Below are 26,607 nucleotides of genomic sequence, written 5' to 3'. Positions count from 1 at the left end.
TTTCCGCTGCCCTTGGGAAAGCCGCTGCCATCAATAGCAAAATGCTCCGGAGCAGAGGAAACAATTCAGCCCACGTTATCGGGGATACATGGCCAAGTGCTTTGCTCTTGCAAAAGCTCTTAGCCTGTGCGCAACCCAACGTGCCCAGGGGGGCTGCGCTTGCACACTCAAAGCCTCGAGCCCACAAAGCACAGTCTAACTAGACAAATACGCTTTCTCAGAATCGCGTTAAATAAGGCAAATATTCAGGCCGATTAATGAATTCCACTCTATTTCTGGTAAGTCCCAGGGCAGCTTGGCAGCGGTACGCAGCTCAAGGGGCTCAACGAAGGCAGGAAGAGAGAAACATCCCAGTTGGATAATCCAGCTGCCTGGGCATGGGCATGTCCGTTCAAAAGCACCTCTGTGAGCTACTCAACCCATATTCTCTCTTGCTGGGGGCCTTCCAGCTCGAGCTAGAGCAGGCAGCAGTCTCCAACGCTCATTAACCAAGCAATAAAAGGGAAAAGACCCCTAACCTGCGGCTGGAAGAAACAAGCCTCGATTCAAAGCTTCTGCCGTCAGCCAGGACTTCACAAACCAGAGCAACAACACAAGGCCCCTTTTAGCCCTCCGACGGCTTGAATCGGAGCGCTTTGCTCTCCGTGAAAGACGGGTCTCTCCTATTTAAACAAAAGGCGAGCATGTGACAGGTACTGCAGTGTTTTCCGCGCGCAGGCAGCGGGAAGGGCATGCTAACGCGTTACCAGCCGCCCCCCTCCCCTCCCCAAGGAAATCATGCAGCACCGAAGCTCGTGCCACCGCGAGATGAGCCCAGAGCAGAGGCCTCCGACCGCGCGAGCGCCCTCCGGAGCAGCCGGTCGCGGGGACTGTCCTCTGGCAGGTACGTTTTCCCTGCCAGCCCCAGAGCCGAGCCGCTGACTGCGCCCTACGGATCGCGAGAGCTAAATTTAGAGCCAGGTTTTGTTACATCCCAAGAACCGTTCTCTGTAATAACCGCGCCGAGCCACGCTGTGTTCCTGCTGGAAGCTGGAGAACTTTGCCCTATGATTACAGCATTTCGTTATACGGGCACTGGAGCGACTGTAGCACAATAAAAGGATGCTTTTAGCAGGATAGCTGCTATCTGCAGAGCACCGCTGGCCCTCTCCATAGGAAGATCAGTTTCCAGAGACTGATTTATCATAAAAAGCCTTCGAGGATAAAAATCGCCCCGAGCACCCCCATGCACACACACCAGCAAAACAACCACTTTACCTTTTAGCTTAATTGGCAGCCACCTCTCGTCTCCCCGGCTGCCAGTTACCAGCACCGCAGCCTCCGGCATCGGAGAACCCCCCCTCGCTGCCGCACGCCCTTTCCTCCCAGCCCAAACGCCTTCCCCCAGGTGAGGTTAGCGAGGGGGGGGCTCTGCAGCGGCATGTGGAGCCTGGCCAGCCTCTGCAGAGGTTTGAAGGGATAGTTTACGAGCGCGGATGACGTTTCAGCTCCCTGCAGAACGCAGGAAGGATTATGCGCGCAGCAGAGGGGCTTTCTGGCCAGATTCGGCAGGGCCCTGCCGTGCTCTTTGTGGCCCTCCTACCTGCTGCTCTAGGCTTCCCATCCCTGCACTGAATGTCAGCCGGTTCTCAGCCCTGCTCAGGAAGCCACGCAGCCTTTTGGACTCGTGCTGGAGAAGGCCGTGCAGATGTTTATTGCATCCCCTTTCTGTTCGCTCGACCTCCGTCACCGAGAGCACACAACATCCATTCTTCTCGCTTCCCTCTTTGGCTGAAGTACTGCACTAGTCAGACCTGGAAACCCAATCACCGAGTTACAGGCAGTCACCAGACCAGACTTTCCGACACTGGCAAAGCACTATCCATGATACAAGCAAACCTCTGGCCACAACCGTTGTGATCAGTCCAGCGGCAAGTTTTGGTTGGAAATATCCATGCATTCACCAAGGAAGCTCCTAGAGCTCCCTAAACTTGGGACGCCTGCTCCTCTTTCCATCCCAGTACAAATAGGGCCAGTAAAGTAAAACACTTCAATTCTGTAGGTAACTAGCAGATGAAGTCACAGCTGCAGGAGGCAGCTAAGGCCAGTTCAACAGGGTCCTGGAGATGAGACTGGCTATAAAGATCCAGAAGTGTCATTAATGACAGTATTAGATTTATTAAAAGGAATAAGAAAGGAAAGCTCTTGTTCCAAACTTGAGCTGTTTTGTAATTACTGAAGATCTGGGTGAGGTGATGCTTCTGCATCCACCTTCTTGTGGCACTGTTATAGTATTTCTCTGTAGCACCAACCACAGCCTACTATGCTGGGTGGAGCTGCAGATTGAAAGGCAAAGTACTGAGAAGGGCACAGGAACAGGAGAAACAAGTCCTATTCTCAGGGCAACCAGGAATAGCTACACAGCACGGACATAGCTCAATAGGAGAGCACTGAGTGCAAAACAAGCAGTTTCCTGCTTCCAGCTCAAGTTCCAGCCCAAAAAAAGCCCCTTTTCTGGATATAAATTTCTTAAAAAAGCATCCTGTATTCAGGCTTGGATTTAGTTTATCCTGCCTTAAGCACCAAGAGGGACTACATCACCTAGAGAAAATCTTCCTAGCCCCATTTTCTGCAGTCAAGCTGCAATGCTGAACTTGAAGCTGTCCCACAGCTGGGACAGAGCTGGGGCTGGGCAGGGAGACAGCGCTTTGAACTCTGACACTCTTTCCCAGCTCTGGGCACTTCAGTGAAGCAGCCACAACTCTTATTAGTTCTCCCATGTCTGTTGTTTTTGTGTCGTGCTCCTGCAACAGGAGGTGGGTGTGATTCACTTGCTTGGTTTATTTGGTTTGTTTTTCTTTTTCAATCTGTGCAGAGCAAAAAATATTTTGAACCAACATTTTATGATACCAGCATCTCCCATCCTGTGAAAATGAGCCGTCTGCAGAAAATAGCATTGCTGGGAAAGCGAGAAGCTTTCTCCTGTAAATGCTGATCCTCTGAGAGCTACATGTGAAGAGCTACATGTCCTCCAAGACATTTCACACCCTCGGGGCCATGGCTCCTGAGGAAAGGGTGCCACTGTCACCCAGGAACAAGAGTTGTCAGCAGCACCGTAACCTCTCCCTTTGCCTCCGATCCCCATCAGTATGAATTTGGCCTCATGTCTTCCCAGCTCTCCTCTCCTTCCCTAGCTAAATGCGGCACCACTGCATCAGTGGGCATGGAGAGCTGCTCTGAGCTCCTGCAGCACTTCTGGGGATGAAGCAGTCGGAGATGCTGCTGGCACGGTTTCTCCCAGGGCCAAGGAGAAGCATCTGGCTTGGCAAAGCCCCGGAGCTGCTGCGGGCAGCGTGGGCATTTTCCAGGAATCGCCATTTCACCCCCGCTCCCGAGCCAGGGCAGGCTAGAGCCAAAGCGCCCAGATGGGGCAGCCAAGGGTCAAGCGTGTAATCTTTCCTTTCCCCCGTGGGACCTGCTGATCTCCCGCAAACTGCACGTCAACTCAGAACCTGTTCCTCCAGCTCCAGAGCCCCGTCTGTTAATGGGAAAGAAGGGGGTAACGAAACAGACTGCGTCCTAACCCCAGGTAAAAATGCACCAGGCCACCAGAGAGGGGCTGGGCGTTTGCAAAAATCGCTCCTGTACTGCACCGAAGGCCCGGCTGACAGCTCACCCCGGCTACGAGAGCGGGCTGAGCCGGCCCTCAGGCTTCTTGCCACCTTATCTGCACTCCTCTGCTCTCCTGATGCTCGGTGACTTTCCGGTCAGGAGACAGCCAGCCTGGGATGCCATTCCTCCCGCTCCGCGGAGTCGGTTGTCTGTCTGCTCCACTACCCGGACAGCTCTGCCCAGCCCCAGGTCACCGCGGGCTCCCTTGCTACAGGCAGAGCGACGCAGTAAACAGATGCACCTGCTGCGACAGGGAAACGCTCCGCGTGGGATCTGAACACACCTTTCCAAAGCAAAGCCCAGCTGACCAGTGCTTGGCTAGAAAAATACAAAGCAAGGGAGAGAGGAAATTAGAAGGGAAGATAAGCAACAGCACACAAGGTTGATACAAGCTTTCCTCTGTGCCAGTACAGGCTGCTACAGCTGAACTTGCTGCAACTCTGGAAAATCACAGCAGATAGGGAACTTGCCACTACAGTCTTCCTTCACTAGGGTACCGGGAAGGGTAGAAACCAGAACACACTCCCCCAGGCCATCTGTAGGCCAGCCCAGCTGTGAAGGAGAAGATAGCAAAGGCCTTGTAAGCAAAAAGGACCTTAAGCATATAAGGTTTGGCCAAGGGTCAAGAGCCGAGCTCAGCTCTTTGCTGAGCGTTGCTTTTCTCCAAGAGGAAGAGACCCTGCAGAGTCAGCCGTGCTTTCAAGTAACTGCTCACCCAGCTCTGCCCACGAGCCCAGCACCTGTGCAAGGCTTTGCTCGCCCGGAGAGCTCCAGGGAGCCTGCAAACCGCCCGTGGCACTAAGTGGTCTCAAAAGCCTTCTGACTCCGGGCAGCAGTTCTGCTCAGGCCTCTTCCTCACCCCGTCGCACACGGCGCTGCGGGAGCAGGGAGGCAAAACAAAGGCAGCGCTAAGCCCTGCCCAAAGTCTCGGAGCTGCACTTACACGCACCGCGTCCAAAGGCGGTGGAGACGGCAGATCCGCGGCACGCTTGGCGGTGCCTGGCACCCGCAGGCGGGCCCAACACCGCAAGCCCAAAGTCCACAGAGCCTACTAAAACGCAGGCGGGAGAGAAGCCGGCTCGTTTCTTTGTCTCCAGATCCGAGCTCCGGGTCACGCCACCAAGCCAGCAACGTAATTTTTCTGCCGACAGCTGAGGATCTCACCGAACCTATTTCTTGCTAAGAAAACCAGACACCTAGGGACTGCGGGCCAAAGCCACGGAGCAGTTACGGCCTCCGGCCGCAGGGCCAGGGCTGCGCGAGGGACGCCGAGCAGGGCAGCGCCCGGGGCTGCGGGCTCCAAGGGTGGCTGCGGAGGCAGCTGCCGCTTGCGCCGATTCCCTCCTTTTCCCAAGAGCTGGCGCCCGGGGAGGGACCCGGGACGCAGAGACACCCGCGCACCCCTCGGACCCTTCTGCTCTGCGGAGAGCAGGGCTCAGGCCGGCGCCAGGAGGGCAAATCTGCGCTCGCCTCCGGGCGCCTTCGCGGAGGCTCCCTGCCTGGCCCCAGCGCTGCGCCGCGGCGTGCGTGCAAGAAATGTCACCAGCTGAAGAGCTGCGAGGCCCTGCGGTGCCCCGGGCCGAGGCGAGCGCCGCGGACGCCCGGCCCCTCGCGGCGGGCAGGGCGCAACGGGGAGCCGCGAGCCGGCGCGCCGGGCCCGCTGGCAGGTTACCCGCCCCGGAGATGCCTTTCGCTACGGCGGGGGCATCAGGGAAGGGCTTTCTGCCACCCATCGCGTCCCCCTTTTTCCCCCCACCTGGCTCCGTCCCACTTCTTCGGCCGCCGCCGGCGGCTCCTCTCCTCCCACCGCCATGCTCCATCCCGGTCCACCCTCCTCCTCGCTCGGTGAGGACCCGTTCTCTGAAGGATAGAGGTTACGGGGAGCAAAATGCAATCTGTTAAATAGGAAGCACGACTGACTCCTAAGGAGAGGACAGCACGTATTTGCCTCCGCTAGCGCTCTGACTGCGCCCCAGCTACGCTTTTTTAAAAAGAAAAAAAGCACCAGAGAAACAGAGGTAAGCGCAAGCGGATCCCCTTGCAGGGAAGCGTCCTAACGCTAATTGGCTTCGGTATTTCTCGGTGGCAGATCCTCACCAGCTGACACAGCCGGGCCGAACAGCTACGCACGGCCTGCGCGCCGCGGCCGGCGCTCGCACGGCGGGCGGCGCGGGAGCCCCGTCGCTCTCGGCCGGCCGCGGCCACCCACGCCGGCCGCCGGCAAGGCGACCCTTCCTCGCCTCGCGCTGCCAAACGGGGCGGGGGAAAAAACGCTGCGGAGAAAGGCGCGGGCCCCCCCGCCGGCCCTGCTCCGCCTGGCGCCGCGGCACCGCGGCGCTCGCCGGCGCGTGGAGCGGAGGCCGCGCGCGAGCCCTCCCGGCGCCTCTCCCCCGCGAGCCGCCTCCGGGCCACGCGCCCGGCGCTTCTGCCCCGCGTTTCCAGGGGCGACGGGGGCCGCGAGGGCTCCCGGCAGAGGAGTAACAGACGGCGCCGAATAACCCACCGCAAATTCCCGTCCTCCGAAGTTCTCGACGCACGGAAAATACAGGGCAGCGGCGCGAGACCCCCAGCTCCGCTGAGCCGGCGGCTTAGACCAGCACCAGAACCACCGGGGACGAGCCGGGGTCTTCCGCCAAATCCTCCCCGGAGGGCACTAATCCGCAGGCACGATAAAACCGGCGCCCGTGAGCCCGCTCTCGTCCACGGCCGTGCCTCGGGCACGCGCTGCCCCCTCGGAAGCAGCTCTTTGTTCCGGATCTAGCGGGGCCGCACCTGATCCCAAGCCGTTCCCGCGGCAGGGTTTTTTCCTCGCAGAGGTCGCCTGTAAATATTTAGCAGCACAACTCATTTGCAACAGCCTAAGCGCATCAGATTAATAGGAAAATTAACTGTTTGATGCAAATACACTTCTTCGTTTCTCCCTGCAAGCTGGGGGAAACGGTCACCCGTGCCTGTTCCAGGACGCGGGACTGTCCACTGGCTTTAACACACCCAGCCTGCGGGGAAGTGTTTTCAGAATATATAGGGGTAAGGGGCTTGTTCAGCTCTCTTGCCCTGACATCTTTTAAAAAATCAAGGAGGTTAAAAGCCCTTTCTGAGACCACGGCCGTTTGAAACGAGAGCCAGAAGCCTGCCCAAAGCGGCAAAAGAAAAAAACAAAATAAAATAAGAGCAAGTCCACCCGAGAGACACGACGGGAGGGGAAACCGCAGCGCCCGGCGGCAGGGAATCGCGGCCGGCCGCACGCTGCTGGCGCGCGTCAAGGCTGCGCGCCGGGACCTACCTCGGGGAGCCGTGATGATCCTGGGGTTCACCTTGGAGCGCCCCGCCGCCCACAGGCCCAGCTGGCTGGCCCACAGGGCCACAAGGAGGGCAGCCGGGGACCTCCTGCCCATTTCTGCTTCTCCGGAGAGCGGGGATCCGCAGACTGCGAGCATGAGTGCCTTCCCCCGTAAAGGGCGAGGGGCTGGGTCCAGGGCAGCCAATAAGTGGAAACGAGGGAGGGACTAAGCTTCCTCCCTCAGCTCCTCATTGCAAAGGAGAGAAAGAACCCCCAAAACAAGAAAAAAAGACCCTACCAGACTCCCCCCAGGCTTTTCAAAAGCCTCTCCCTTGCACAGCGGCTCTTTGCCTCCTGATCTTCAGCAATGTGTATTCTCAGGCTTTGCAAACTATCTCTATTCTCATTTTCTTTCTTCCCGCCCCCCCCTCGTTTTTTCCCTTTCCTAGACGTGAAAGGTGGGAGCCTAACAGCTTCACTTGCCTTCAGGCTCCTTTGAGAAAAACTGCAGCTGGCCTAAGGCTTGCCACAAACTTATCAGACAATGAAGAGATTTGTAACAGAAATATTAAGGTTGATATGAATTAAGTAAAAATGAAAACGTGTGTGTGTGTGTGTGTGTGTGTGTGTGCGCGCGTGCGAGAGAGCAAGAGCAGACCAAGGGTGCGAAGACTGGCTCGGGCTGAAATAAAGGACACTGTTCCCAGTTGCTTAACTGAGACATCTCAAGTGCAAAAAGCCGCGCTCTGACAGCAGAGCCGTGCAAGAACAGCTCCCCCGCGGAAGACCATGCCTCGGACATCGGGGGAGGCAGCAAGGCTGCAGCGTAGCTCCGCTCACACACCACCCTTCTTCCTGCTAGGGCTAAACAAGAAGATCACAGCAACGGGCCACTCCTAACACAAAAATTTTGCCCCAAAATTCATTCATCTTCACAAGTCAAGAACACCAGAGTTGCGATGAGGTCTCGACAGCCAGCATCCCTTCTCCTGGGCCGCACAGCGATGATCCCAGCACGCGCTTCCCTCATGTGTCATATGCTTGTGAGCATGTGAGTGTGAGCACGGATGCATGAAATCCATTTAACTTAGAGATCTGGTGAACAAATACCCTTTTCTGTAAGATCTCACGCTGACTTTCGTCCTGCTAACGCCCTCCGAAATGACAAGATGCTTAGCGGGGCACAGCGCACTGGCTCACGGGACTGGCCTGTCACCAGAGCTGTGCTGCGATCTTTGGAAAGTCGCTTCATTTTGCCAGACCTCCGTTCCCCATCAGGAGGCCAGCAAGGGCTGACAGTCTTTGTGAAGCACCGTGAGATTTGTTAATGAGAAGAGCAGGGCGTTACGTGCGAGGAGAGCGAGGTCAGACGTGACCAGAATAGGAGAGCCCACGGGGAACTCACAAGGACATCAGAGACACAGCTGCGCTCTCAACTCAGTACCGAAGCTAGACCCAGGATTGCTCTGCTCCTGAAGGAGATGAACAGTAGCAGGTCAAGGGGACATTTCTGAGGAAGCAAAAAATTAACAAGCCAGCTAATTATCTATTTTCAGGACCTTCAGGAATTTCCCACTAACTCTAAGCATGGGGGTTTCATCTCTCTCTTTAACCAAATAGCCGTTTGGGTAATTACAGCGTGACAACATACAGAGCAGCTCTGGTTTCCCACTTTTGCGCATGGTGATTCCCAGATTAGCTTTGAACTGCTCCGCATCGCTGCTTACCTTTAAGCAACCGTCCATTTCACCCCAGAAGTCACTGCGTTTCTCTACCTGTCCCATGGATCCCGGAGGTACTCAAACCCATTACCACTTGCTTTCCTGCAGCGCGGGTCAGAGAAGGTTTGCTAAAAAATGTGTAATTCATTAAGGCTCTCGCCCACAGTCAGGAGCGAAAAAGAAACAGGAGGGCACTATTTGCAAATCAACAGCCTAAGCCAAACAACCCGTGCTGGTTCCTTAATAAACACGACAACTTAACAGTTTGCATTCACCAGGATTTGGGCTATACAGATGGAATTTGCGTACAGCATTACCTGCTTTGTCTTTTATAACCTGACGCGTTTTTTTTTTCACGTGGCTCACGTAACAACAATCTTACCGCACCAAGTCGCCACCCAAATGGGACTAGCACGGCTGGCAGCCTGCACCAGCAAGACCACAGCCAGGCCCAGATAACTAGGACAGATCAGCAGACAAATGATGGAGCAGGGACCTTTCTGAGGACATCTCACTTAACCTGCTCCAGGGTGGACAAAGAGCGCAGCCTCAATCCAACTGAACACGGCAACTTCACAACTATGTGACGCTGTAAGAGGATGCGCATGTAGTTGACTATTTCTAATCCCTCCCCATCCCATCCCTCTGTGTGTTCACGTCGCCGCGCCACTCATGGATCCGTGCCAGCGAATCACCAGGCCGACCCGGTGGCCACGCTCCTGCACGCTGGCAGCCTGGGGAACTGCCTCGCAGCTCCTGTTCTCAACAAAGTCACCAACTCGTAACACAGAGGGTTTCTGAGCAGAGGTGAACTAGGAGAGCTTCGGCCTTGCGATGATAGCAAATTTGCTTTTCCCCCCTCCACCCTTCTCTTTACTCATAATTAACACGCTCTGGTATTCTGTGTGGCTGGCTCTGGGTTTTTTTTCCACCTACGCTTGAAAACAGCACCCCCTGTGCATAAAATTCTGCTTCAAACTCCCCCAAAATTTTAGAAGTGTTCAGATCTGAGCTGTTAAACGCATTTGATGTCACTGTCCTCTATTCCCTAGACCACCAGTTGAGCAACCCCCCACACAGGATCATATTGTAGTCCTAGATTCATACCGATGCTCTAGTGCCTTGCTACGCAAAAGGCTTAGCAAACAGCTTGCTGTGTATCAACGTCACATAGCATCTCCATATTGCATCTCGTCTCCTTGCTGCTTTGAGCCACACTGCAGTTTCTCTTCCACTCTGGGAGCCAGGTACAACCAAAACTGTGACTGTCCAGCGCTAGACCTGGCATCTAGGGGTTACAGAGCAGGAAGGAAGCCATCAGGCCACATTACAATGTGCACATGCTACAAGAGCACCTCCGTATCTTCCTTAGCAGAGCTACACAGCTACTTATAGGAGACTGACTAGTAGATACCTTCTCCAGCTGCTTCCCCATCACAGGGCCCCAACAGTAGTTTCATGCCTGGGAACAGGAAAAGGCTGACAAATCCACAGGATCCAAAGGTTTTGGGGCAAACCAGAGACTAGAATCCAAGGCCGGTTCCAAACTCAAAGCTGACAGCTCCAGCAGTCGTTCCAGGTCCTTGCCTACAAATCATGCAATTCAATACAAAGCTGCTGTGAGATCTCTGCAGACCAATCACCAGCAAAGACAACCACAGCAGAAGGGAAAAACATTGAGAGTGGTGAGCATCCCACCCAAAAAGCTAATTACAACTTTTCAAAGGAACGGTCTTCATTAAAACAAAGCTCTTGCTCAAAAAGCCACCTGCTCCACCTAAAAACCATAGCTCCCCTTAGCATCCCCACCCTTCTCTGCAAGTTGCGTCAGTGTGATTGCGATGAGCTGGGGTGAGCCTGGCTGATAGAGCTACGGAGACCCCAAGGCACTGCACAGGAGGGCGCATCCAGCCCCTTTCATCAACCCAGTTTCACCCTATTCACTTAAAGGGGCTGACAGTTTGGGTAAGATCTGGGGGTCAAGGGACTGTCCTCACACTGTGCAACGAATTGGGAAAACAGCCCCTGAACACACACAGTCACCCTGCATATACAGAGGCATATAAAGCAGCACTGTGTAATGCTCTGCTTACAAGATTTGATCAAGGAGCAGCCCAGCTTGCACGCTTGCTGCACCAGGAATACAGAGTTGATTTCACGTTTTCCTTCGTCGGCTTTGTTCCAACCCTGCGTCAGTTTGCAGGGAGTGCTGAATGCAGAACCGTGCCCTGATCACAGCAGTACGCAGCCAAAAATGAGCGGGCATTAAGCACACACACGCACACACTTCCCAAGCATTTTCGGGAGAGTTTGTTTGCTTAGGACCACTTCTAAACCAGCTCAGCCAGATGCTGTGATGCTGAACAAGGAATGCTCAAACAAGAGGTCAGATTGCAGACACACATTCCTTCCTCTCTCTCTTTCAGCCCCTCCTGGAGAGGTTTCTGTCTGGTTCACTCAAGGATCAGACTTGCCGAAGCATGAATCACAAGAAAGTTAGCACATCTCAGGTGATCAAGGGTCTTGCTAGCAGTCTAGGAAGGAAGGATTCTGCTTTTTCTAACATTTTAATTTGTCATGGCACATGTGAGAAAGTGTTTCCACAGTCCCTCCAAAGATGAGATGGGGACTGCTAGACTGTATATGCTGGCACAGAGCATGGGCAATTCTCCCCCCCACCCTCCATGAACCCAGCCTGTGCTTCACAGCAGAGGGGACAGGGACTCTGCTGCAGGACAGCTGATGTCCCATGAGCCTGGGACACAAGTATGAATGACCATTATAGAGTCCTGAAGGATCAGACCTTTAGGCTCTGGCATTTCTACTGCCTAAGCATGGGACTCCTGCTATTTCTTTCCACTGCATTTTGCCTTTGGAATGAGTAGACTCATTAGCATGGACTTTGACATGAAGAAAGTGAAATTCCACTCACTGTTTCTTTTGGCACCAGCAGGTCTTTCAGCTGTTGAGCGATGGAGTGAGGAAGCAAAGATGGATGGAGGAAGGAGGCAAAGCTGATTGTTTATCAGCAAGCTACTGCACTTTGCTTTTAACACACATTTTCCCCTCCAACTTGCATTCCTGAGGAAAGCCATACCAGTCACTAGCAGGTCAATCTCAGCTGCCCCCTTCCAACCCTGCAAGGCTGCCAACATTTCAGCCTCTCCAGGCACACTGCTTTCATGCAAGCTCATCTCCATTGGCCATCTAAGCTGGACTAAATCTGTGGGGCTGATCAGCTAGTATATCTCCCTCTCTGCTTTGCCATGATGCTGAAGGATAACACAGTAAATCTACTGCCAACCACTCCAAGAATGGTCACTAGAGTTTAAGGTCAGAGATCCAACTGCCCCTGCGCACTAAATGCCACCCTTAGGGCTTTAAAATCCACCCAAGAAGCAGAGGAAGAACCATGCGCCCCAGGACTTTTGTGCTCCTTGAAGAGCAGCACAAAGCACTGCCTGGGTCTTCCCCCCACCGCTTTCTTCTCTGCAGCATGAGCTCCCTTGCTGAGGGGATCCCTGCAGCACATGCCAGGCAGGATCTCCCAGGCCAGTGGTTTGCAGAACTACTCACTAATAGCAGCAGCTCACCGAGGCTCTGCCCCAGAAGTAGCCAGAGACTTAATTCAACTTGTCCGGATAACCCTTCACCACACCTCACCGTTTCCATTGCAAGCACCCAGTTGGTGGGCAAACATGTTACACCTGAATAGGGGCCACATTAGCAAGCAGTGCTGTCAACAGTGAGATGTACACCTCTGCCACATGCCAGGAGCTTCGGCACTGCTCAGCATGGATCTCAAAGGCTTTAGGTTAAAAAAAAAAAAAAGAAAAAAAAAGAAAAAGAAAAAAAAAGTGCAATGCACAGCATTTCCCAGCTGAAAGAAAATTAAAACAAAGCAGCAAGTTGCTTTGAGATTGATCTGCCTCACTGTCACCAGGAGAGCTGCATATTGACATACTAACACTGCACAGTCAGCTGTGTCTTCCCATGAGGGTCCAGCGGGCCAAGCTGTGTGTTGCTTACCCGAAATTCTTTGTTTCTTAACTGCAGTGCTCCTCTGCTGCATAGCAGGCTGGATTTCAGTACAGCATTGCCACACGCTGCAGAGCAGCTATGCTTCAGCAGCAGGCAAAGCAACCTCCTCAGCAATACTAATTTCCACGTTTGCTACATTTACTGATGCAGCTCTGAGCAGCCCCATGAAGGGTCCAGCACCATCCACCTTGTACAGAGGCTCAGAGGCCTTCATTAGCTCCTTTAGATCCACAAAGTCCTCTTAGTAATGCACAAGTTAAAGTCCAGTCTCCACAATCTGCTCCTCCATTCCCTGCCGTAAATATGGAGTAGAATCTATGTTTTCCTCTGTGGAATCAGTGCAAATCCCCAGCTCCTCAGGAAGCCACCTCAACCTGCGCTTGGGAAAAATGCCAAAAGAAACTCTCATAAGCTGGCCAGGAATGAAAGGCTGCTGAGGAAAGTAAACTCATTTAAAGATAAATTGACCTTGCAGTGTGAAAATACTTCCAACACTGATATCTGTCACGCCAGGAAGGGAGAGATGTCTGAAAAGTGTTATGTCTCTTGACATTCCTTCCTACCTTGGCCCCAATAGACAGTCTTGGGCCAAATGACGCAGAAGGTAAGCGTCTGCAGTTCTGCATTGTCCTTGGCTCTAAATCCAGAGCCTCTGTCTGGTGACACAAAGGCTCATCACTACAGAAACACCCTTTTCTCTCTCCATGAGACATGGGAAGTCTGCCATCTCTTCCAGCAGGACATGGGAACAGCTCATGAGCTCACCATGCGTTGGAAGTTTGACCTGTTTTTCCTACGACCGGTCAAAATTCTTGGATGGGACACTGGCCTGTGCAGGGAAGAGCTGCCCTTCCTTATATAGGAGTTGCACCTATTATCTGCTTCCTGGTTATTATGTGTCTAGATAGCTCACACATAGCTCATTCGGGAAAGCAATTGCAGGAAGCCATAAGCCACTAGATTACAGGCTTTTGGAACGGGAGGAAGGGAGGGAAGGAAAAAAGAAGAATAACTGAAATGGAGGAAGAATAAACTGGCATGAAAATTGCCTGGGCAGACACCAGCTGGCAGGATCCACGAGATGATTAAATTATGCATAACTTAGGATCCTTTGGGATTGAAGCATTTAATCAGAGGGAGCTACACCTCAGGAAAGAATCCTCCACAGTCGAGACTGTCAGCCCCACTTCTCTTCCACAGAATTGGGCTTTACACAAACAACCCAATTAAAAAGGAGGTAAACAGTTTGGAGTCTGCCCTGCGGGATGCCAAGACAGCATGCTGAGCATTACTAGGGGATTACAGAGCTTGGCTGTCACTGGCAACATGCTCTCTTTTAAAGGAGATTAAATGAAAATTTTCTTCCTGACTGCCCAACTCTCCCAGCAATCTGTATTACCTGTTGCCACTTCTGTGGTCACAGCAATCCCAGGCTGTTTCCAGGCACCCAGGGAAAAAAAAAAACCACACACACACACACACACACACACACACACACAAACCTCAGAGCCTGGGCATACCCACTGCCACAGGGCAACACACACACACCAACAACCCTTTTGAGGTCTTGCTATCCAAAAATTCACCTGTGTCACAGTCCCATGACTGCACCTTTCTTTCTCCTTCCAGCTGCTGAATACTGTCTTGAGTGATAGATTTTAAATATTCACAAAACCCATGGCTAAACTGTGGGATTCCTTGCTGTAGGGTGGCAAGGAGACTGTAAGTTTGCCTGTGTTCAAAGTAAAAATGCCAATGGGGTCTGTTAACTACTAAGGCCCCATTTCTGGCTCCAAAAGTCCTTTAACCTCAGGCCACTAGATGCTGGAAAGTTTTAGAGATGAATTTTTCTGTACTCTTACGGTTATACTTTTTCTGCAGTATCTGTTTACTGGCCACTGCAGGAGAACAGAGGACTTTGTTTCGACTCTGTGTAACTCATTTTATGTCTTTATCAGTCCTGGTATGGAATCCTATAGCTCTCCTGATTCATGCTCAAATCTTAACATCTGAGCTAATGCATCCTGCCAAACTGAAAGGGTCATGCTCTTAAATCAATGAGGTATTTATTTCAGTGGTAAGGAAAAAATCTCAGATGTAGACAGATCAGTGGACAACCCCTCTGCCATCTATGCTGGCAGCCTGGAACATTCAGAGGTTAGTTAGAGAGGCTGCTGTGTGGTCACAAACTTTCCCCAAAATCTTAAGTCTCACCTCAACAGTGACTGGTAGGTTTTATTTTTTTCTTTCAAGTTTCCAGACTCAATTCAGGAGGACTAGAGCCAGTAAGCTTCATCTTTAAAGACAGCTCAGGCACTGGCTTGACTTCAAAAGATGCATCAAGAGAGTGTTATCCTTCTTCCTGCTATACTTTTTTTAAACCATAGTCTTAAACTCACCACATATCCTTGTAAAGTTAGCAGGACTAGAGCTAAATATACTATTATAAATCAGAGGGCTATTTACAAAACACCACAATTTATAAATGTTAGAATGTTATAAGTGTAGAAGAAAATATTATAATTAGGAAATAAATATACTTTTACAGCATGACATTTTCAGTTCATGTCTGCTATCATTAAATTAAAACAGTCAGCTGCCCAGAAACTGCACTGTTTTTACTATGGAGTTCCCAGTTATCATCACATGAAGTTGAGGCATAAGAAGCACAGTTCCTTAAAGGATGCTTTGATAATTAAAGCCACAGAGGTCCCCCTTTCTCCATTCTTTAAGAAAAATGTTCATTCATCCACATTAGGAAAGGGACCAAGTCCCATGCATTTACAAGGTACATGCTGCTGGGACAGCTGTGCTATATGACTTGCCCTGATCTTTGGATTCTCATCTTATTCCTGGACAAATATTTCCAACATCAGTAAAAACCTCTCTTTCCTCCTTCCTGAAAAGCTTGCCTGAGAGCTTTTCTCAGGCAAGAGAGCATAAGACCAAGACTTCAGTATTGCCAGTGAAATCCCCCAGCTCATGGCAGCTGCAAGGTCTTGTTCTCCCGCTTCTCTTTTGTTCTGGCACTGGCCTGACCCCTCACAGCGAAACAGTTCAGCTCACTGAACCAGCACAAACCTAACTTAGGGAGAAAAACTAAAAATGATGAACTATTTCCTGGCAGTTTGGCATTCCCCACCAGGACGAAGCTGAAACCAGCTAGGAAACCATCTTACCCTTTGCAAAGGAAGAACAGCTGATGGGCAAGAGCTCTACCAGACAAGTTCCCTGCTGCTGTTCACAACATAGATGTTTCCTTTCTGGCCATGAAAGGTTAGTCCCTCCCTAGCAGAGCCTGTGGCAGACTGAACAGCTACAGCCTGGGCCATAGCTCAACAGCTTCTGAACGAATCACCCTGACTGATAGTCTGAGCTAATAGCAAAATGGAGCTGGCAGGTTGAGGCGTGCATATCCCCACACCACTCTGGTGCGGGGGGCGGGGGAAGAGTCATGTTTCCTCAGCTCAACACAGACACCCACGACGAGTAGGGATATTCTAACAGCTCTCAGGCGTCTAGCTTGGCACACAAGAAAGACTCAACCTGGCAGGGGCAAGTAAGGAGACTAAGTGATAAGTAACAAACCCGAATCTAAAAATATACTATGCCCCATGGACATGGAAGAGGTCTGGGAGCATTTGGGGAGGATGGGATCCTGCAAAGTCCTTCATAGATAAATATCAGCATCAGCTGCTTGGCCTGCCCAAACAGGGATTTGGCCCTGCCTCTGCCTTGTAAGCAGGAGTCCTTCAGTTTGGCAGGGGGAAGCAAGGAAGAAGCATTCTGAAATACTGGAAGTGTGTGGGAGGATGAAGGGAACTCTCTCTAACACTAGTCATTTGAAACCAAAAATCAAGGCTGAAGAGCTTGAAACTTCAGAGTTTAAAATCTTACACAACAAACTACTAAAACCAAGGAGGCTGTGTCTGCACAGAGACATTTACTACCTCAAACTTTGACGCCTGTTCCCGGGATACAGCTGGCTGGTTGTATTCACTTCACACATAGGAAGGCTCCAGCATCACTGTGAAAGTGGAAGACGACGGAAGTGGGCAGGCAGGCAGCTCACACTGTTTAGGACACAGCAAAAGCTGTCATGAACATGAAGCCTGGGGAACTCTCCATTTTACCCTCTTACTGGAAAATCACCCTCCCACAACACAGCTTTGCTCATCACAGAGACTGACAACTCAGGACTGTCTTAACCAAAACAAAGATGAGGGGGAAACAGTGAAAAAGCCATCAAGGTGGCCGAAGTACAAAAGAAGGGGACAAGCCTTGATTCCAGGCAAAGTGTCAGCCCCTGCAGAGTCCACGACGCTTCAGCATTGACGGTCAAACACCAGGGTAAGTAACAACACTCGTATTAACAAAACATAGCAGCACAAAAGAGCTACTGAAACTACGTACTGTTACCACTTCCCTTTAAGAAGTTTCTCTTTGAAGTCAGGAATGGAAAGTCCACGATGAAAGCTGCTTACATTGGGGAACCGTGGTTTGACCTTCCTGCCTCCAGTCAGCCAAAGGCTTTCAACAAACACCTTCCAGCCTGCTCCCAAGAGCATCACCCGCGAGGCACAGATGCTTGGCTGGGAAACAGAGCACACTGGAAAGCGGGAGGGCAGGCACACAAGCAGGATACAGACAAGCCGAGACACTGATGCACCTCTAACCCAAGCACAGAAGTGGCAAGTAACGCTGGGGCAAGAGGAGAGGAAGGTAGCTGGGCAGTGAAACAAAAGAGGGACCACAAAGGCCAGGCAGGTGGGAGACAACTCATCACAATTTGCTCTGAAAGAGCAGAATCTATTGTGCTTCAGCCCTTGACACGTTGCTGCCTGGACTAAGCTGCTTTCTCAACAAGCAATGCACATCAGCAAGGTTCTGCTTGATACCTACCTTAGGACACAGGCTCCACCAGCAACTGCAGGAGCCAGCACCAGCTCGGACAAGACATCGCATTACACGTCCCCATTAGCCACATTTAGGTGGCTAATACCAGGCAAAGAGACTCCCCCAAAACAAGTGCCTGCCTCCTGCAACCTCAGCCCTGGCCTGTTTCTCCCCCTCAGCAGAGGCTGTGCTAGAGGAGCTTTTTCTGCACATAGAAGTGGCTGCCAGCATCACTTTGATCTCAAAGCTGGGAGGCAGGAGGCACTTGGCAACTACAGTAGCCAGGAAGACAGCTCACACCTGACAGCTGCAGTCAGTTCTGAGGTGCTCTGAGCTTCTACTCCCCTTCAAAGGCCTCTTGCATCAAAGTTTTCCTTCCTCTTCCTCCTCCATCACCAGCCTCGCAGGGGCCAGGTGAGGCTTTTCTTCTCCTCTGGCATCTCTAAATTTGACTGATTGTTGAACACTTCTATTTTAGGCAACCAAAGACACGAGTTGAGGGAAGTGAAGCGCGTGCAATCATGTTATGAACAAAGTCGGTGCCAAGTTCTTCTCTGTTATAGCCAGCTCAGAAACAGAATGTGTCTGACGGGGTACTCCAAGCCAAGTACCCCATGGCTTGTGAAAGCAGAAATCAAAATATGTTCTTCCCACGTAAAACATCTAGTCACTTCTCAATTATCGAGCACCAAAGGGAGACGTGAAAATAGTCAATAAAATGGAACAACCTGCTTAATAGAAAACATAGGTGGATGAGATAATCAAATCATGAAGACGAGGGAGGAGAGAAAAGGAAATCTGTTTACGGACACCAATAACCCCAAGCTGGCCCCAATCTAGGCTATGATCTGACATGGCACACCAGATGTGTCAGCTGGAGTCCCAAAGCAAGTCCTGCTAACACTGAGCTAGTTGGGCAGGCCTGCAAATGCTTTGAGACTTCCAGCTCCAGCATTACTGCAGCCAGGTTTGGGCAGTGGCATCTGTCATACAGCTTATCCCTCGTCAGCCAGAGAGGATTGAGGATTGACACCACAGCTCATGTCCGCAGTGAGCAAAGTAAGGGAGGATGCACAGGGATGATATGCAAAGCCATACAAACCATTTCCCAGAAAGCGAAAGGTAAAAGGCACCAGGAATGGAAACAAATTGATCAGTTTTCATATTGCATAATATCATTGCCATTATCTGGACTGGGTTCCCAAAGCAGATAATGAAGACAGTAACCAGGAAGGGCATATCATGTCAGAAAATCTGGTTCTATCACATTGCATCTCCTAGATTACATATGGAAGAGGTGTGAGCAGGGGAAAGACCATAGTACATGCCTCCTGAGAGTCTTAATCCTCTAGACAGGATTAACACCTACCCGTCAATAGGCTGTCCTGGAGAGAACAATCCAGCATTTACTGTGCAACAGCTGAGATCATATCAAGAAATGATCTGCTCTGAAAAGAAGTAGCAGGGGGAACCAGTAGTCTGAAAGCAGGAGACCATGTTCTGCTTTCAGCTTCCCTAGTAACTCATGGTGATGTATCAGACAAATTCTATGATTCTATGATTATCTTTCATTTTCATGACTTTATCTTGACAGTACAACCAGAGCAAAGCCAGGCCCAACTGTGGTTCTGACTTCTCACAGATCCCATCGGTTGTAATTACGAACACATTTCATTGTCTTTGCAATTCAGGTGCCACCTGGACGAGAGGACACGTGGGAAAACACTGGTTGCAGCCCAACAGTCTAACTTGTGCTAGAGACGATGCATTCCTCCTACCAAGCCCCTGCTTGCACTTTTTGGTAACAGCCTCAAGTCTGCCTTGTGTTTGTCATGCTTTTACTGTCATCCTGCGGTGACCATGAACAGCTGCACCAGTAAATTTGTTCTTGTCAACTTACAGGGCTCTACCAGTATCCCCACACCCAGCTGAGAACAAACAGGTTTCTGCTGAGAAGCGGGCACTGTGTTTCTTTGAGGCTCCTTCTTCGAGAATAGGTCTCTATAAAACAAGTAGTTCTTTTGTATTGGTCTAACTCATGGCTGTGCAGGTCAGCTACACTCACAACACACCATCTTTGCACCTGTCAATAGTTAGTACTTTGCTGTGTTAGAGGAGTGCCCTCTGCTGAAACAGTGGTAGTCCTACAACAGGCAAAGCGTTTCCTCGAGTTTCCATGATGCAATGAGCAAACTGCCTCTTGGATCTGCTGAGCCTAAACCAGGATGGATGACAACCCAAACACCAGGTAAGTGAAGACAGTCCATTTAATACAGTCAAACAGAGGAACCACAACAGCAAAACAGAATAGCCTGAAGCATGTCAGGCAGGCAGGAACAAAACAGTGAGCAGGAGAATGTGTTGAAACATTTAAGATTGCAGAAATGTAGATGCCACATCTCCTGGAGCACAAGGGCCACCAATCTTTGTGTTGTGCAAAGCCCCAAGGTCTCATCTCTGGTGGCCAGTGGGGGACAGGGAAGTTGGAGAGAGGTAACTGGAGCTGGAGGAACTGCCCCTTAGCATGGTCAGTGTTCTCAAACAGGAGCACACAGCACCTGTAAGGAAAGGAGCAGCCACCCCAACCTCTCAGTGCCCAAGAGCAAAACCCCAGTGCAGAAAAGTGTTTCAGGGCTGAGTCTCAGACCAAGAAGAATCACAGCTGCCTCAGTGCAACGCACCAGTCTACTCTCTCGCCCAAAGCTAGGGAGCCCCACCAGCAAAGATGAGCTCCAGAGCAGCCTGGATGTCCCCTCCAGTGGCCTGCAGGGCCCGGAGGCTTAGCTCATCATCGTGTATGCCCATGTCTCGCAGCTGCTGAAGCTGTGGTTGCCACTGGCTCTACAGACAGGAGACAAAAGAAGCTAAGGGTAGGTGTAAGACCCAAGCAGTAACAAACAGCCTTCTCCACAGTCTATGCTACTACACCAAACTCTGCCACATCTCTCTGTAGTTCACAGTGGCATTGCTAAATGCACATCATGCAGCTCCTGAAAGCTCTAAGTCTTGCTGAAAGCTTCCCAGACCCACCAGCCCACCTGCTCCACACCCACCCAGTACTTCACAGTGCTCTCTATCATCCCCCTGCAGAAAGCTGTTCTCTGGTGATGCACCTTTCAGCTTAACATCCTGCCACAGAAGGTAGATGGAAGACCCACCTCAACACTGCAACACCCAGTGCAATACATGACTTTCAAAGGCTCCCAGGGAAGAGGCTGAGACACTGACCTGCAGGTTGGGCTGCCCGGAGGCCTGCAGGGCATGCTGTAAGGCCTGGCTGAAGAGGTCATTGGTGATGGGTGTTCCTGACTGGACACTAGATGACATTGGGGAGGTCCCCGATGAGTGACCCTGAGAAGAAATAAGTTGCACGAGGATCAGGAGAGCATTGTCATCACAAGAATCAGAACTAGCACATGGCAGGACCTGCTACATCTCCATTTCTACTCCATACAGGTTCCGGGAGGCTTCAACCCCAGAACAATACAGCCAGGCCCCCCAGACCTGAGCAGGGCTGGCACTCACCCAGCAGCTGGTTTTATGACCCAGGAGGATAATCCCAGCTGCTGTGCTACCATTGTACCTGAGTGCCAGGAGTAGGTGTGTGAGAGCTGCTCTCTGGGGTGCTGGCCAGCGCCAGGGCAGTCGCCAGCTCACTCTGGGTGATCGGCCGGGGTCCAGCAGCCCCAGAGTAGCCAAGGGAAGCTGGGCGGGAACCAGAAGCACTGCTGGATGGTGTCGATCTTGTGCTCTGCATGGAGGGGAAAAACAAAAAGCTGATTTTGGTGTCTGTGTCCAAGTAGAATATTCTCTCTCCGCTTGAATTTGACTAAGATGACATTTACTCTGAGGACAAGTGCTACTTCTGCTTTCTCCCCTTGTGCTCCTACCTCAGCACTCAAGCAACTCCCAATATGAAGAGTATCCAGGTATCTCACAATCATTGATACGGTCGCAACATCGTTTGGAGCCAGACAGGCTCATGACGTTCAAGAATCCATCCAGTGGCTTTCCGTCTTCCTCTTTTAAAGGCCATGAGTTGAACCCACATTGCAAGTCCCAAACAGCCACTCTGCCCCAGACCTGCCCAATTACCTGGTGAAAGTCATCTTCTTCATCTGAGAGACCTTCAAAGAGAAAGCCACCTGCAACAGAAAGGAAAATAAACAGATGCAGAAAACTAGGTGCTGGCAAAAGTTAATTATCAAACGAGGATCCCCTGGAGTCCAGCAGTCCTTGCTCCAGTGGGCCTGGCTCAGCTAGAGTGCTGGTTAAGAGGCCTCAGCACCAGCAAGCCCACATACTGCAGGTGGGTAGAAGACAGCTCAGGCCCATCATTCACACATGACAGAAGCCAAGCACCCTGCTACCACCAGCCACAGTAGATCCCTGGTTGGGAAAGGCCCCGAGACTGAAGTGGACCAGATGAATCTCACACTCAGTGCAAAATCTATCAAATGACAATGAACACTCCCAGCTCAGGAACTCAAAACTCTTTTTCACTTCCAGCCTGGGCATGATCAGGTGTCAGTACAGTACAAACTTGTCTGCAGAGCCTGCAGCACATCCTCTATGCAGGTTCACTACACATCTGCAGGCCTGAAGGCTGAACGTACCTGGCATATCGCGGTAGGAGCCAGATGACATGCTCCGGGAGGACGTCTCCGGGGCTGGGAGAGGGGTGCTGCCGGCCACCGAGTGCAGAACAAGGACAATGGCATTCACAAGTGCAGGGTGAGCAGGAATAAGCCTGGAGAGATGGAGCGGAAGAATGAATCACACATGCAGGGAAGAAGCTAGGAAAGCAGTATCTCAATACTGGCAGAACCATTCCTGATGGCCATACAACATCACCTCAGATGCTGCCTTTGGCTGTCCAGTGACAAAACCTCCCAAGCAAGCCCCATACGAAGGGTCATATTCTACCCATTCCTATTCACAGCCCTCTGTGGAACTAGCACTGGTGAGAGCCTGGATCTGAAAGCTGCAGCTCCTTCTTGATCCCATGCTGACTCTCCTATTTTACACATCTCCTGTACGCTCTCAATGGAGCAACTTTCTGCTGTGAGCAACCTTATATGGATTTGAATCCCTGATCTCAGTGTAAGAATGGCCCTGTCTCACAAAATACCCTTTGGTTTATCCAATAGATGCATATCAAAGCCCTAGGCAAAGCCTCAGCTCCCTCTTTTCTGTTGCTGAGGAGGAAGGGTCCTACTTTGAATCTCTGGCTTGGGGTATCTGTACTGGCAGGCGGGAGCAAAACTCTTTTCCCAAAGGAAAGCGGCTTATGCAACAGTGAAACACAGGCTTTGTTTAGCCACTGTGCCAGCTAACAAGAACTTACGTGTCCAGCATGTTAGGGTCTGCAAACACGGAAAAGAGATCCTTGTCCTGCAGCACTCCTGGGAAGGACCAGGAAACACAAGTAAGAAACAGGACACAAGAGACACAGAAGCCAGTCAAACAAGATCCATTGGGAAAAACAACATCAAAAAAAAATGTCTTTCAGGAACAGAGTCATTAGCAGAGACCATACTCTATTATTGCTCTCTCCAAAATCTTCCACTTCTCCCTGGAGAGACTCTACATCACAACCACACACCCAAGCGGCAGGGCTTTCCCAGCAGATCCCACAGGCTGCACTCAGGCACAACAAACAGTTCTTCCTTAAGGACACAAGCACATCTGTTATCCAGCTCACCCCAAAGGGCTGCTCACTGTGAGAGGTTGCAACTGCATCCCACATTGCACCTCTCTCACGGCGACGCGCAAAAAGGCTAACAACTCACTGGGCCAACACGAGCAAGGCTGAGATTTAGTGAACATTTCTGAAACGCTGCAGAATGAAAGAGCACCCATTCCTCACTGCTCTCCCTCCATCAATGTTCCCTACTCCTCTTGAAGCTAATGTCTGCCCCCGAACATTACTACACATCAGCAGAGCATAACCTACTCCTGCCTGGACAGGCGCTCAGGCACTCTTGTGCTCCACGAAGAAAGAGAAAAGGCACTTTCTCCAGAGAAAAGTGCTCTCTCCCTTCTCCATACCATGACAGAAACACTGACCATCTTTCTTTAGCTTTCTTCAGATCCTCTGCATCACATTTAAACTTACCCAAAGCAACAGGATCACTGCTGAGGCCGGGAGTAGCTACAATGATCTGATCCAGTGATTCCTTGTTCCCTAGCATTTTGAAGACCTGCCAGAGAAATCAGAATGGATCAGCAGCATTGCAAAAAGGATCTATTCAGGGATTCCCTCTTTGCAGACAGGGGAAGAACAGAAGACACCAAGAAGGTGAAGTAAGAAGCCCCACTCACTGCATCTCTGTAGGCAGGACTGCTATGCAGGGCAGTGTGAAGGACTCGGAATTCCCGCACTGCTGCCACCTTATCCACAGGCTCTGAGGGAAAAACAGAACAAAACATCGCTCTCCTTCTCAGTCAGCTTTATTAGCCATTTAAGCAGCCTTTGGGGCTTCTATGCTGCAGCAGCAATGGTGATTCTTTAATTCCACAGATTCACTTCATCCAGGGAGGAAGTGTACAGAAAAACGGCTGCGTCTCACTACAGTTCCCACAGCTTATCAAGTAAATGCCCAAAGCTGGTGAACACACTCCCACCTTCCAGACATACAAAAATATATACGTATACTCTCCCACGCATACAAAAGAAAAGGTGTTGAAATAAGAACTTTAAACTAATCCATTTAATTCTACAGTTTGGCAGACTAGGAGCACACACAAGCCTACACACCCCCGGAGCTGGAGTAACCAGTCACTTTGCTTGTGATTCACTGGCAACACCCTAAAATTGGTCACAGTTCAATTAAGGAGGAGAAATTTGCTCCCCACGTCACGTGGCTCCTTCCTTAACTCTTCCATCAGCAAGTAAACATTATGTCCATTGGGTGCTGTTAGAAACGGTGAGTTCCAGTACAAGAGTACAGATCTTTGCAGGGGCCTCATCCAGATCCCACACTTGCCTCCCAGAAACGGACCACAAGAGTAGCTGTTCCCACACTAAACACACCCCGAGGAGATCTAAGGGTCACCCCACACTGACTCCGCCTCACCTGGTTTCTGATCAGGCTCAGGCCAGGACTTGCGCAAGACGTGAACAGTGGAGCCAGACTGGATGCCATAAAAATCAAGTGTTTGATCATCCCTCAGCTTACGGCCACAGTAGATCAGATCTATGAGAGACAACAAACATTTACAGCACGCCCAGAAAGGTCCTGTGGCCTTTAAGAACTGCGAGCTGCCTGGGGGTCACTGCTCCGCACATGTAGCCACTACAGCTGGCTCAGCAGCACCAGGCCTTGCACACTGGAGCACAGGGAGGTCACAGATCTGAACTGTGCAGAAGGTGACAACCTCGCCAGCTCCTGCAGAGCCCCATCTTTTAGAGGATTTGCTCTCTCAGAGTTCTGCTTTGCATCACATGCAAAGAGACCTCATAATAAGGACAGGTTTGCATTAGCAAGCCCTGCCAAACAGTTTCCTACTGACGAACCTGGAAAATGATGGTGAGTTAATTCCTAACAACTCCAACAACTAGCAAAAGCACTTACAGAATACTTTTTGACTAGGACTTTACTGGCTACATATAGAAGCGCTTTCAACTGCTATGAGAAGAACTTCCCAAAGCTTCCCCGTAGCGAGAAGCAGCACACTGACACTGCAGGAGCGCTGTGATTCCAAGCCAGTGCTGGAACATACGCTATGTCACAAGCTACTATGACTGCAGCAGCATGGCAGAGTCTCCAGAACCAGCTCCGAGCCCCATGCTGTGCTCTCCAGTTGTGCCAAGTCTCCCCATCAGCCCAACATCACCGCTGCCAGGAACAGCATGACGCGTCTAGGTCCCAGTCACATTCAGGAGATGACACGGCAAGGCAGGCCCTCTCCCACCAACCAGGGGAACTCTTCTTCTTCACACCAAAACGGCAGGAGCCAGAGCTCCTGCACACAAGGGGTTAGCGGTGATCTGTGGAGAGTGGACAAGGAAGGCACCCCCTTATGCCCATGGGCTTTGAGTAAAGCCTGCGGTACAGAATGGAGTCACCCAGGCAGAGGGGCCTCCTGTCTGCCTCCAGCACAACCAGAAGAGGTGAGGACTTGGGGGAAGAGGAGACAGACAAGTTCAAAAGTTAAAGAAACTATCTAAAATTCTACTGACACTAGATCCAAGCTTCTGCAGTATGACATTACTTTATAGTGGGAAAAACACAGATGAATCATATAACAGTACTAACATTAACATCAGTACTAACAGGCTGCTTAAAGTCAGAAATAAAAACAGTTAGTTACAGCATCACATCATTAACTTAAACATGGCCCCTGTGACAGGCCTTTGACATGGGTCACGCAGGTACCTACCAATAAGTTCAGGGTCTGGGACAGACTCTTGTAATTTCCCAGTGATCAGCTGCTTCAGGTAGGAGATGCTGCATCCACCAAGCGGGCACTCCCCAAGCTCTGTCTCTGGGAGACGCAAGATGGATTTGGGAGCCAGCGGCTGGTCTGCCAGCTTCACCGCAATGTGCCACTCTGACAGGGACATTTCAGCTTTGTCGCTTAGCGGAACCGAGACTCAGAAAGCCAACTTCAGATCTGTGAAGCTCTGGAAAAGGAAGAGAACAAATCAAAGCGAGACGCTCTTCCAGACAGCCAGACACCATTTAAACTCACTGCTCTCACCGCTGCCAGGGAGCACACGGGGAACCAACGCGCGGCCTGACCGAAGCGCAGCAACACTTCTCGGTCCCCTGCTTGAGCGTCAAGCCGCCACCACACGCGAGGCTACGGTGAGGCAGAAGGCACCTCCGCCAGCCGCGCCACTCCGAAAAGCGGGGAGAGGCCCCGCGAGCACGGGACCAGGACTGATCCCGGCGCTCCCGGCAGGCGCAGCCGCGGCCAGGCCCGCCGCGGCCCGCACACAAGCGCTGCGGCTCACGGCGCTCCGGGGCACGGCGGAGCCGCCCCCCGCGCAGCCCGCGGCCCGTCCCCCCG

At 51.4% G+C, this 26,607-nt stretch overlaps 2 protein-coding genes across 6 annotated transcripts in view; both read right to left on the bottom strand.

Moving 5' to 3' along the window:
* Positions 1-7,152, bottom strand: part of SEMA7A (semaphorin 7A (JohnMiltonHagen blood group)) — a 28,314-nt gene extending 21,162 nt beyond the window's left edge. For both annotated transcript variants that reach the window (XM_062584121.1, XM_062584122.1), the window contains exon 1: positions 6,935-7,152. In XM_062584121.1, the coding sequence (XP_062440105.1) occupies positions 6,935-7,088 (154 nt within the window). In that variant the 5' untranslated portion in view covers positions 7,089-7,152. The remainder of the gene's footprint in view (positions 1-6,934) is intronic.
* Positions 7,153-19,838: 12,686 nt separating this feature from the next.
* The window catches only part of UBL7 (ubiquitin like 7), a 6,887-nt gene continuing 118 nt past the window's right edge, over positions 19,839-26,607 (bottom strand). Inside the window, exons 1-12 of one of the 4 annotated variants that reach the window (XM_062583656.1) lie at positions 26,296-26,539; positions 25,975-26,218; positions 24,669-24,788; positions 23,914-23,996; positions 23,708-23,792; positions 22,937-22,994; positions 22,206-22,339; positions 21,685-21,734; positions 21,173-21,340; positions 20,818-20,940; positions 20,271-20,430; positions 19,839-20,147 (exon numbers count right to left, since the gene is read on the bottom strand). In XM_062583656.1, coding sequence (XP_062439640.1) covers positions 20,293-20,430; positions 20,818-20,940; positions 21,173-21,340; positions 21,685-21,734; positions 22,206-22,339; positions 22,937-22,994; positions 23,708-23,792; positions 23,914-23,996; positions 24,669-24,788; positions 25,975-26,158 — 1,143 coding nt within the window. In that variant the 5' untranslated portion in view covers positions 26,159-26,218; positions 26,296-26,539 and the 3' untranslated portion in view covers positions 19,839-20,147; positions 20,271-20,292. Of the gene's footprint in view, positions 20,431-20,817; positions 20,941-21,172; positions 21,341-21,684; positions 21,735-22,205; positions 22,340-22,936; positions 22,995-23,707; positions 23,793-23,913; positions 23,997-24,668; positions 24,789-25,974; positions 26,219-26,295; positions 26,540-26,607 lie in introns of those variants that run through there. The other 3 variants (XM_062583653.1, XM_062583657.1, XM_062583654.1) reach the window with 3 other exon arrangements.

This window comes from Rhea pennata, chromosome 10, assembly GCF_028389875.1.
Source record: "Rhea pennata isolate bPtePen1 chromosome 10, bPtePen1.pri, whole genome shotgun sequence".
In the NCBI taxonomy this organism is placed as follows: Eukaryota; Metazoa; Chordata; class Aves; order Rheiformes; family Rheidae; genus Rhea; species Rhea pennata.
Note: the sequence above shows the minus strand (reverse complement) of the source record. Positions and strands in the feature narration are given on the sequence as shown.